The sequence below is a fragment of the Stegostoma tigrinum genome, chromosome 3 (assembly GCF_030684315.1).
Source record: "Stegostoma tigrinum isolate sSteTig4 chromosome 3, sSteTig4.hap1, whole genome shotgun sequence".
NCBI lineage: Eukaryota > Metazoa > Chordata > Chondrichthyes > Orectolobiformes > Stegostomatidae > Stegostoma > Stegostoma tigrinum.
The window spans coordinates 5,025,833-5,038,336 of record NC_081356.1 but is presented as its reverse complement, the minus strand read 5'-3'; the positions used below and the strand labels follow the sequence as shown (position 1 = coordinate 5,038,336).

Sequence of the window (12,504 nt, the reverse complement as noted above, 5' to 3'; positions counted from 1 at the left end):
AAATGTGATTGCAAAACAGCTGTTTAATCCATTGAGGTCAGGTGGCATCAGAAGCTGCCCATTAGGTTATATGCATCCAGATTTCATCATTATACCGGCTTTTAAATCATTTTAAGCATACTTTATTTGTATTTTAATGTAATTTTATGCAGACTTGTTTCCGTGTTGTACAGTGTTTCTGCTCAGTTTTCTCATTTAAATTTTTCTCTGACATATGCCTGTCCAGTTTCCCCATAACTGTGCATCAAGCTGATGGCATCATAGTAATACCACTGGAGACTCAATCAAAAACTCCAGGCTAATGCTTTGTGGGCGTCCATTCAAGTCCCACTATAGCATTTGTATTCAATTAATGAAAATGTGGAATCAAAAGCTAATCTTGGTAATCATGGCCATGAAGCTACTTTTTTTTGTTGTTATAAACCTATCAGGTTCATTAATGCCTTTTAAAGAAGTAAATCTGCTACAACAATTTGGTTGCCTTTTAATTGCCTTCTGAAATGGCTTAGCAAGCCACTAAGTTCAAGGGTGGTTAGGAATGGGTGACATCACCTTGCCAGTGACATCTATAATGCATGAAATTAAAAATGCCAACGTTAGGTTCACATGGACCGTCTCCGATACTTCTCTCTTCCCTTCCTGGACATCTCTGTTTCCATCTCCTGGTAACCAGCTGGAAACCAATATCCATTTCAAGCCCACTGACTTCCACAGCTACCTAGAACACATCTCCTCTCACCCACTTTCCTGCAAAAAAGCCATCCCCTATTCCCAATTCTTTTGCCTCCACCGCATCTGCTCCCTAGATGAGGTATTCAAAGCCCAGACATCCCAGTTGTCCTCAGATTTCAAGGACTGCAACTCCCCCACCCCCACCCCACAGTGATCGGAAATGCCCTCAACCATGTCTCTCGCATTTCCTGCAACTCATCCTTCACTCCCCTTCCCCGCAATAACAACCCAAATAGAATCCCCCCCATCCTCACATATCTCCCCAACAACCTCCGGATCCAACGGATCATCGTCCAGCACTTCTGCAATCTGATCCCACCCTTATCTGCTTTCCAGAGGGACCACTCTCTCGGTGACTCCCTTGTCCGCTCCGCACTCGCCACCAGCCCCAACTCCTGTGGTACTTTTCGCTGTAACCACAGGAAGTGCTACACCTGCCCCTACACCACCTCCCTCACCCCCATCCCAGGCCCCAAGAAGACCTTCCCTGTCAAACAGATGTTCACCTGCACATCTGCTAATGTGGTATACTGTGTCCACTGTTCCCAATGTGGCCTCCTGTACATCAGGGAAACCAAGCAGAGGCTTGGGGACCGCTTTGCAGAACACCTGCGCTCGGTTCGCGACAAACAGCTACACCTCCCAGTCACGAACCATTTCAACTCCCCCTCCCATTCCTTGGATGACGTGTCTATCATGGGATTCCTGCAGTGCCACAACGATGCCACCCGGGGGTTGCAGGAACAGCATCTCATATTCCGCTTGGGAACCCTGCAGCCCAACGGCATCAATGTGGATTTCACAAGCTCTAAAATCTCCCCTCCTGCTACCGTATCCCAAAACTAGCCCCGCTTGTCCCCGCCTCTCTAACCTGTCCTTCCTCCCACTTAGCCTGCATTCCACCTCAAGCCCCAGCCCCATCTCCTACCTACTAGCCTTATCCCACCTTCTTGACCTGTCCGCCCTCCCTGGACTGACCTATCCCCTCCCAAACTCCCCATGTACATTCACCTTTACTGGCTCCAACCCCACCTCTTTGATCTGTCTGTCTCCTCTCTACCCTCTTCTCCTTTTATCCATCTTTTATCCGCCTCCCCCTCTCTCCCCATTTATTTCAGAATCCCCTTCCCCTCCTTCATTTCTTACGAAGTGTCTAGACCCAAAACATCAGCTTTCCTCCTTCTCTAATGCTCCTTGGCCTGCTGTGTTCGTCCGGCTCTACACCATGTTATCTCAGATTCCCCAGCATCGGCAGTTCCTACTATCGCTGTAACATTTAAAAATGCTGTTTGCTTCAGTCACAGCCTGAATGAGATGCTTCACATCTTTACCACTCTTTAGGAAATACCTTATTTTCCTGAATTCCTTATTGGATTTCTTCGTATTATTTTTTATTGATGGCCTCTTGTTATGCTCTTCTCCGGAGGAGATATTGTCCGTATGTCCGGTTATCAAAAGCTTTCATAATTTTAAAGACTTCTATCAGTCCACTTCTCAGCATCGATAAATCAGGAGAAATGAGACCAAACCTGTCAGTCTTTTCCTGATTCGTGTGCCCACATTCTTGTTTCACCCATGTTGATCTCCTTTGTACCATCTCTTGTGTTTCTATATCCTTTTCATAAGGTAACAGCCCAAACTGCATACAGTAGCTCAAGTGTTGTGTGATTTGCGTTTGATACAGGTTCAAAGTAACTTTCCTACTTTTTAATTTTATCTTTAGAGGAAAAAGTGCCTTGTACTTTTCTGTGGCCTTGCCATCCTGTTGCTCAACATTTAGTAATTTGTGTATTTGTTAAATGTGACCCCTTTGTTTTTCGATCTGTGGTTGTTGAATTTTTTTTGCCAACTCCAGATATTTTCTACGCTACCTTAAATAAATTATTAATTCTAAACGTACTTTTACGTAGAAGCTAATTCAATTATTAGGTTCTTACAAAGAGAGTGATTTTGTCGATAGACTACTGCAGTGTAGAAACAGATCATTCAGCATATCAAATGTCCTTTGTTTCTCTACTTATGAAGAACTTCATCTAATACCATTCTCCTAATTACTCCCAGAATCCACAGATGCTTCTTTTACAAGCAATTCTCTCATTTATTTTGTTATTTACTGATCCTGCTTCAGAAACATTTGTCGCCAATTATTCTGCATTCATAAAGCGATTTTATTTTTCTAACTACCAAGTTACAATTTTTGATTGTATTCATGCAATTGCAGCATGTTTATGCAGACTCAAATAATATCTTATTGTAAGCTATTCTGTTATTTAAGACCACTGTATCAATTTACTTTTCAAATTTCATAGCTGTGCTGAAAAAGAAAACATTATTTACAGTTTCGGGTTTCATGTGTACCTGGTGCACAACCATTCTGTTCCTATACTCTGCCTAATACTAACTTAGGGTGTATTTTTTTCTCTCTGTTGTTTTTTTTCCATTGGTTCAATATTGTGCAGCCTATTCCATTAAACTATCTATGTCACCATTTAGTCATCCACAGTGTGTACCGCAACAATTAAGTTTGATGTTATCATGTTGCTAATTGTTCCTTGTATCCCTTGGTTTAGATTATCATTTATGTAATAAATGTGAGTCACTATGTTACAAACTTCCAATGATTGTCAAGATCAGTGGCTATTCCTGAGAAGCTAAATGCCAACAAGGAGATAATAAAAACTTTAATGTGACATTTCCATCCAGGATATTTATTGCTACCTAACAACCCCGTTGATCTCATTCAAACGACCTTTGTGCCAGAAATTTGCAAGCAGGGCCAACATGCCCCAACTGCAAATCACTCTTGCGTTTCCCTACAATATAGATGATGCTTCTCATCTTTCATTGTCAGAAAATGTGACAAGATAGAAATATGGTGCTCCATATATCCATTCACCTCTCCAAATGGCCACTGCTGCAAATGAGGGAAATATACACTCAACATTCTTGAAGGATTCTGCTTGATTGGAGTTCTTATTAAGGTGCAAGAGATAAGATGATGCAAAAGCAAACTATTGCAGATACTGTGAATCTAAAATCATAACAAAATGCTGAAAATAATCAAGTTAAGTAGCGCCTGTTGAAAGAGAAGCAGAATTAATTCTTTTCAGGTCTGTAACTTTTATTTGGAACTGAGAGAAGTTATAAATGTAATAGTTTTTAAGCAAATGAAAGGAGGAATGGCATTCAAGAGAATAAAAGGGAGGATCTTTGATTAAGTGAAAGACAGGAGAGATTAAACAATAAAGGAGTTGGTGTTGCAGGAACAAAGGGAGTAGTAACCAGTTTCCTCTTGTAGAGAGGTTAAACATCACAGTTTAAGAATAAGACATTTCCCTTTAAAGTAGAGGAGAAGAATTTTTTTTTCTGAGGATCATTATGTGTGAAATTTTCTTTCCCAAAGCGATGAAAACTAGGCCATTGAATTGGGTCGAAGGAAAGTCCAAGGGTCGAGACCCCAGTGGATCAGACTTATTTTGTTAAATGGTGGAGCAAGCTCAAAGCCCAAATGACCTATTCCTAAATCCTATGTTCCAAAGTAAAGGAACAAAATATGTATGTAGGGGAGGTCAGAATGGCATAATCACAGAATATTATGATGCAGAAGGAGGCCATTCAGCCCATTGTGCCTGCACTAGCTGCATTATCTAATGCCAATCTCCTACCTTTTCCTCATATCTCTGCACATCATCACTATCCAGAAGACCGCCCAGTACCCCTCTTGAATGCCTCAGTTGAACTTAACTACCTCCACGTTTCCAAGCAGTGCATTTCGTACCTAACAATCTGCTGAGTGAAAAGTTTTTTTGCATTACCCGTGCTTGGTTTGCACATCACTTTATGTCTATGTCATCTTATTCTTATTTCTTTTACAAGGGGAAACAACTTCACCCCAACCACTCTGTCCAGCCCTTTTATGATTTTGAAAACTTCAATCAGCCTTCGCTCCAGGGTGAATGGCCCTGATTTCTTCACTCTATGCTAAGTTGAAGTTTGTCACACGTGGAAACATTCTACTAAACCACTTCTCTGAAGCTGAACGATGAACAAGTACTATTGAACCGCAAAACATGCTGCTAGATAGAATATTAAATGGTTTCACAGATAATTTTACTATACTGCAGAGCTAATAAAATGAGAGTAAAACAAAAATCTGTTGGGAAAATGCGCCAGAGGTTAGGTGTGATGTTGTTGAAGTCAGTGTTGAGTTTGGATGGCTGTAAAGTGACACATTGAAAGATGTTTCTTTGAGCTTTTGGTGAGCTTCATCACGGCAGGATGTACTGAGTGAAATGTCAGTGAGAATAAGGCAGAGAACTAAAATGAGACACAACAGAAATTTGTGGTCCTGTTTTCGGACTGAATGTACATGTTCTACAAAGACAACATCTAAACTGGATTTGATCTCTCTTTACATTTAACGATAAATGCAACATACTAAATTGAAAGTACTACTTTCAAATTATTATTTCACTTGGAAGAAGTGTTTGGGGTTTTATGTAGTGAGGAGAGACGGTGTGAATGGGCAGTTGTATTTCTGCACTTGCTTGAGCAGAGGGTAAGGGAGCCAAGCTGTTATAGGTGGAATTGTCCTTTCCAAATGATGAAAGAGGAGGAGGCTGGAAGAGGTGCTTGCTGGAAATGGGGGACAATGATCCTTTGAATAGGGAGGTTAGTGAGGTGGAAAGTGAGGGCAAGAGGAAATGGTTCTGAGTGGCAGAGGCAAAGATGAAAGCAAAAGTGCATAAAACAGATGGATATGATGCGAGGTGACTCTTTTATTGAGTGAAAACAGTCACGTGTCAGAAATGCAGTTATGGAACATTGTATCATTAGAACAGGTATAGAGTATGCATAAGCAGCAGCTGGGTAATTGAAATGCACAATATTATTTTAAATTAAACCTGGAAAGTTGGAATGGTAACTAATTTACATTAGTCCAAAATTAAGGTCAGGAAGAAACCCTTTAGTTGACAACTGCTGAATGTTTGGCATGATCTGCCAGGTCGGTGGCAAAAATAAAATTCCTAATAATAGTTGAAACATAGTTAAATACTATGATGGGAAAGCTGCAGCAATATGTCAAAAAAGGGGGTTTTAATGGACTGATTTCCGTTCTTGCTCATGTAATTTTCTTAATGTATGTCTGTGCTGCCTTTGCACACAGAGTAATGAAGTTTAATTTAGTTTGACACTCCAGTATGTTCTCTGTTCTTAATTCTTTTTTCCAAGATGTTAGTCTTGGGAACTTTAGATTTTGCTAATGCTTTAATTCTAGTGACATTGATAATACTGTTTCTTAGATATAAACCTATGCAGAAGTTGGATGGAATGGGAGATGGCTTCGCAGGAAGTGGCCAACAGATTCCTAATTCTGCAGAGCAAACCATCGTAGCACAGAGTCAACACCATCAGCAGTTTCTTGGTAAGCTGAGGTTATTTCGTAGAGCCCTACAGCACAGAAACAGACACTTTGGCCCAAACTGGCCCATGCCAACCAAGATCTCCATCCGTGCTAAGCCCATTTCCATGCTCTTGGCCCATATCCTTTATTTGTCCAAGTGCCTTTTAAATGTTGTTAATGAACCTACATCAACTGCTTCCGCTGGCAGCTCATTCCATACGTGTACCACTGTCTGGATAAAAAAAGTTGCACCTCAGGTTCCCATGACAACAAAATGTGAGGCTGGATGAACACAGCAGGCCAAGCAGCATCTCAGGAGCACAAAAGCTGACATTTCGGGCCTAGACCCTTCATCAGAGAGGGGGATGGGGTGAGGGTTCTGGAATAAATAGGGAGAGAGGGGGAGGCGGACCGAAGATGGAGAGAAAAGAAGATAGGTGGAGAGAGTGTAGGTGGGGAGGTAGGGAGGCTGGACTGGTTTTGGGATGCAGTGGGTGGAGGGGAAGAGCTGGGCTGGTTGTGTGGTGCAGTGGGGGGAGGGGACGAACTGGGCTGGTTTAGGGATGCAGTTGGGGAAGGGGAGATTTTGAAACTGGTGAAGTCCACATTGATACCATTAGGCTGCAGGGTTCCCAGGCGGAATATGAGTTGCTGTTCCTGCAACCTTCGGGTGGCATCATTGTGGCACTGCAGGAGGCCCATGATGGACATGTCATCTAAAGAATGGGAGGGGGAGTGGAAATGGTTTGCAACTGGGAGGTGCAGTAGTTTGTTGCGAACTGCACCTCCCAGTCGCACAGTTCACAACAATCTACTGCACCTCCCAGTCGCACAGTTCGCAACAAACTACTGCACCTCCCAGTCGCACAGTTCGCAACAAACTACTGCACCTCCCAGTCGCACAGTTCGCAACAAACTACTGCACCTCCCAGTCGCAAACCATTTCCACTCCCCCCTCCCATTCTTTAGATGACATGTCCATCATGGGCCTCCTGCAGTGCCACAATGATGCCACCCGAAGGTTGCAGGAACAGCAACTCATATTCCACCTGGGAACCCTGCAGCCTAATGGTATCAATGTGGACTTCACCAGTTTCAAAATCTCCCCTTCCCCAACTGCATCCCTAAACCAGCCCAGTTCGTCCCCTCCCCCCACTGCATCACACAACCAGCCCAGCTCTTCCCCTCCACCCACTGCATCCCAAAACCGGTCCAACCTCCCTACCTCCCCACCTATACTCTCTCCACCTATCTTCTTTTTTCTCCATCTTCGGTCCGCCTCCCCCTCTCTCCCTATTTATTCCAGAACCCTCACCCCATCCCCCTCTCTGATGAAGGGTCTAGGCCCGAAACGTCAGCTTTTGTGCTCCTGAGATGCTGCTTGGCCTGCTGTGTTCATCCAGCCTCACATTTTGTGGTCTTGGATTCTCCAGCATCTGCAGTTCCCACTACCTCAGGTTCCCATGTATTCTTTCCCGTCTTACCTTAAACTGATGCTGTCTAATCCTTGATTCCCGAACTCTAAGGAAAAGACTGAGTGCATCCACCCTATCCACGCCTGTCATGATCTTATATACTTGGATGAGATGCCTCCTTCAGTCTCCTACGCTCTAAAGAAAAAATCCTAGCTTGCCCAGTCTCTCCCTATAACTCAGTCCCTTGAGTCCTGGCAATGTCCTTGTGAATTTGTTCTGTACTCTTTCCAGTTTAAAACATCCTTCCTGTTGCAAGGTGACCAAATCTGAACACAATACTCCAAGTGCGTTCTCACCAACATCATGTACAACTTCACTATAACTTCCCAACTTTTATACTCAGTGCCCTAACTGATGAAGGCCAGTATGCCAGAAGATGCCTTCGCTGTCCTGTCTATCTGTGACTCCACTTTCAGAGAACCATGCACCTGGACTGCAAGGTCCCTCTCTTCCACTGCAGCCCTTAAGGTCCTACCGTTCACCACAAAACTCCTACCTGGATTTGACTTTCCAAAATGCAATACCTTACACTTACCTAAATTAAACTCATTTGTCATTTCTTGGCTCACTGCCCCAGCTGATCAAGATCCTGTTGCAATTTCGGATAACCTTCCTCTCTGTCCACAATACCGTCTATTTTAGTGTCATCTGCAAACCTATTAATCTTGCCTTGTACATTCTCATGCAAATCATCCATATAAATAACAACCAGCAATGGGCCCAGAACCGACTCCTGAGGCACACAACTAGTCACGGGCCTCCAGTCAGATAAGCATTCTTCCAGTATTACTCTCTGCTTCCTACCATCAAGCCAATTGTGTATCCAGTTTCTCAGCTCTCCCTGGATTCCATGTGATCTAACCTTCCAGAGCAGCCTACTATCTGGAACCTTATCAAAGGCCTTACTGAAATCCATATAGACTACATCTACTGCCCTGCCCTCCTGGTCACTTAATTAAAGAACTCTATCAAATCTATGAGACATGATCTCCCACGCACGATGCCATGCTGACTACTCCTTATCAAACCCTGTTTTTCCAAGTGCGTGAATATCTTATTCCTCAGAATCTTCTCAAGTATCTTACCTATCGCAGATATTAAGCTTACTGGTCTATATTTCCCAGGCTTTTCTTCACAACCCTTCTTGAACAAGGAGACAACATTCGCTACCCTCCATCCTTCCAGTCTCCAGCCTATCAGCCAGGGCCCCATGATTTCTTCCCCAGCCTCTTGCAGCATTCTTGGATCTATCTGGTCAGGACCAGAAGATTTATGCACCTTCGTAAATTCTTACATTTCCAGCACCATCTGTACTGTGATATGGACTGTCCCCAAGATATCACAACTAACCTCAGCAAGTTCCCAAGTCATTTGAGTCTTTCTCCACAGTAGACAGAGTAGAAGTATTCGTTGAAGACCTTGCCCATCTCTTGCGGTTCCACACATACATATCTGCCTTGAGGGGGCCTGCTGTCTCTCTAGTTATTATTTTCCCTTTAACATACTTAAAGAATCTCTTTGGATTCATCGTAGCTTTGGCTGAGAAGATCATCTCATGGCCCCTTCCTGATTTCCTACTTCAGTAAACTCCTGTATTCCCTATATACCTCCAGAGATTCCCTTGATCCTAGTTGCCTGCTCCTGAGCCATGCCTGTTCCTCTTTTCTGGTCAAAGCCACAAATCTCTTGTTATCCGGGGTCCCTTACTCCTGCCAACCTTGCCCTTCACCCCCACAGGAACATAAAGATCTTGAATTCTAGCTAGCACACTTTTAAAGGCCTCCCACTTTCCAGAGGTCCCTTTGTCTGCAACCAAATTACTCCAATCAACCCCTATGAACTCCTGTCTCAGTCGCCTGCCCTGCCCTGTTTTCCCAAAGGTAGGTCACATTTTGCCCCTTCCTGAGCAGTTCCCTCTATATATTGCTTAAGGAAACTTTCCTAAACACATTTAACAAATTCAACCCCATCTAAGCCCTGAACACTATGGCAGTCCCAGTCTATGTTAGGAAAATTAAAATCCTCTACTGTGACAATCCTATTGCTCCTACACGTCTCCCCAGTCTCCCTGCCTATTTGTTCCGTTGACTATTTGGGGGCCTATAGAACAACCCCAATAATGTTACCATCCCCTTCTTATTTCTTAGCTCCACCCACAAAGCCTCACTGGATGATCTCTCAGGTATTTCATCTCTAATTACTGCTGTGAGACTCCTTAATCAAAATACAACTCCCTCTTTCCTCCACCTCTGTGCTGCCTAAAGCACCTGTACCCTGGCACATTAAGCTACCAGTCCTGTCCCTCCCTTCGCCATGTTTCTGTAATGGCTATAATAACCCAGCCCGACATACCTATCCATGCCCAGAGTTCATCGGCCTTACCTGTCAGCTCTCTTTCTTGGAAATAGATGTAATTTAATCAAACAGGCATTCGTCATTCTCTGCCCTGTCTTTTCAACTTGCTATTTCTGATTACTGTATCACCTTCCAGCCTCACATTTGCCTCCCTGCTGTTGAGGATCTGACCCCCCCTGCCAATCTAGTTTACACCCTCCCTTGCAGTACTAGCAAATTTGCCTGCCAGGATATTGGTCCCCCTCCCATTCAGTTAAGTCAGCTTTTAATGTTGCTTTTCATTTACAGCTTTCAAGGTAATTTTATATTGTGCACATCTGCAAATAAAACATCCTTACAAATTTCTAATGAGTAAGGAAAGATATAGAACCAGGTGCAAATGTTTGGATTGCAGAAAATGAACAACACGGGAACAACACCAGTAATATCACCATTAGCAGTTGCCTTTTCATCAGCTAAATGATGCTCCATACAATACAGCAAAATGAAGCTCAAAGGGCGTAGTACCTCAGAACAAGGCCCACTGGTGACTTACTGGATCTGCAATACTTTAGGAGGCTCAGGCTTTCACAGCCGATCATGACTGACACATACAGCCTCCTGGAACAAGACCTACTTCCAAGACAGGCAAGTGAATACTCATTGCCAATCAAAGTCCAGTCACCACGGCCCACGTTTTTTGACCTGATTCTAACCCCAGATCAGCATTCCAGTCTACCCTGATAAATTTGTTTTTAAGCATGGAGTGGAAAGCTATCTACCTCTCCCCTAAAAATATGCAAGGACTCTGCTTCTACCACCTTTTCAGGAAGATGAGTCCAAAGACTTATAATTCTCTGAGAGCAAACTGTTACGGACAGACCAAACCCCTTCAAATATACCAATGAGGTAGCCTGGACCGTAACTCTTTCTTATCTAAAGGCAGTGTAAGGTGCTGTGTTCCAGATGTCGTTCAATTGGATACACTACTCGGTTTTAAGCAAAACACACTTTATTCTTACTCTACACTTAAAATGTGAATAAAAGAAAGAAGAATTGATCTAACTTTAACTTTATTTGAAAACTTAACTGAATAATAGATTATATAACTACTAAACAACAACTGTTCCAATATAGTAAGATCCCATAAACATACCCTTGGCCAAAGTCAGTATAATATACTATGTCACAAGCAGTTCTAGCATCAGAGACAGTGCAGGTTTTTAGCTGTAGTGAAGAAAGAGAGAGATCTAGCAACTTTCACAATCAACTTCCAAAAACCCAGTAACTACTGAAAACTAAACTAAAACCCTGGCTCTGTGGAAGCCTGACTCCACTCATTCATGCTGCTTCTATTGTTTCAACTTTAGAAACCAAACCCAAGGCCTTGTAAATTGTTTACTTTATTGTCTGGAATAGACTGCTTTTCACCTCTTTGTCCTTTTTCTTGTTGAAGAAAAATTGAGAAAATACACCTCTTAAAGTGTAGTATCGTGACAGCTTCCGCCTTAAAAATAATGCATCATCAATATACAACAATGGTTTTATTTTTAAAATCCTTTAGTCTTACGCTGTTAATACATACATTACATTAACTTGATGCATTCAAACATTCACTACTACAGTCCTGCAAGACCTGCCTTCATGCAGTTTGGCACAGTGTGAAAGATCAATAAAAAAGAAACTAATAGAGCCAAAATCATTCCTCCAGCCCATAGCCCTCATACTTACCTTCCCTACACTCGCCATGAATGATCCTTGCTACCAGTTGCCACCTAATGTGCCATACCTACCCGAACGATGCTTCATACCCTCTGCGTTCCTCTATTTTCCTATTACTCCTTATAGCTTCCATGGAACTCTATGGCCTCGCACCTTCCCCATATTCCTCACACCATTCTGTGCTCCTGTGCCTGGTCTGGACTGCACATAACTGTATACCCACAGCAATGTGGTTGACTCTGGATAATTGAGGCTGAACAGTGGATGCTGGTCAGCCATCAATGCCTACTTCCCACGAAAAAAAATTTAAAACAATTCTCTCCTCTTTAAGCCTCTTTTGTAGTGTTTTCTCCCTGCCAAAATGAGGTGCAAAATAGCCTGTTTCCTATTTGACAAGAGAAGTAATAAAAGCTGGGTCTAGAGTAGATGTAGATGAGGATTGCAGAATCATTATCAACAGTGTTGCCCAGATGATCTGAAATTGTTGAATTCAGTGTTGAGTCCAGAAAGATAGGATGCTGTGCTTAATTTTCACTGGAACCATGCAGGAAACTGATAATGTGTCTTGAGTGACTTCTGAGGCAATTAATTCATGTCATTTATAATCCATGAAAAGTGCAGTTTCAACAAATTAAGTAATCTAACTACTAACACATCTCCAAATCCATTATTAACTAGAAAATTGCAAGTCACCATATAATAAAGAGCAGGTCAGAAGTTGGATTTTGTGTTGCATAACCCTCCAAAATCTTTCTCGTATCTGCAAGGCACAGGTCAGGAATGTGATAGCTTACTCTCACCACCTGCTGCTCCAAACCACCATAAAGCAAGCCAGTT

The 12,504-nt window shown here is 42.7% G+C and overlaps 1 protein-coding gene across 5 annotated transcripts in view; it reads left to right on the top strand.

Annotated features, from left to right (window-relative positions):
• LOC125450901 (transcription factor RFX3-like) overlaps positions 1-12,504 on the top strand; it is a 235,452-nt gene that overhangs the window by 171,717 nt on the left and 51,231 nt on the right. For all 5 annotated transcript variants that reach the window (XM_048527267.2, XM_048527264.2, XM_048527265.2 and 2 more), the window contains one exon: positions 6,036-6,157. In XM_048527267.2, coding sequence (XP_048383224.1) covers positions 6,036-6,157 — 122 coding nt within the window. The remainder of the gene's footprint in view (positions 1-6,035; positions 6,158-12,504) is intronic.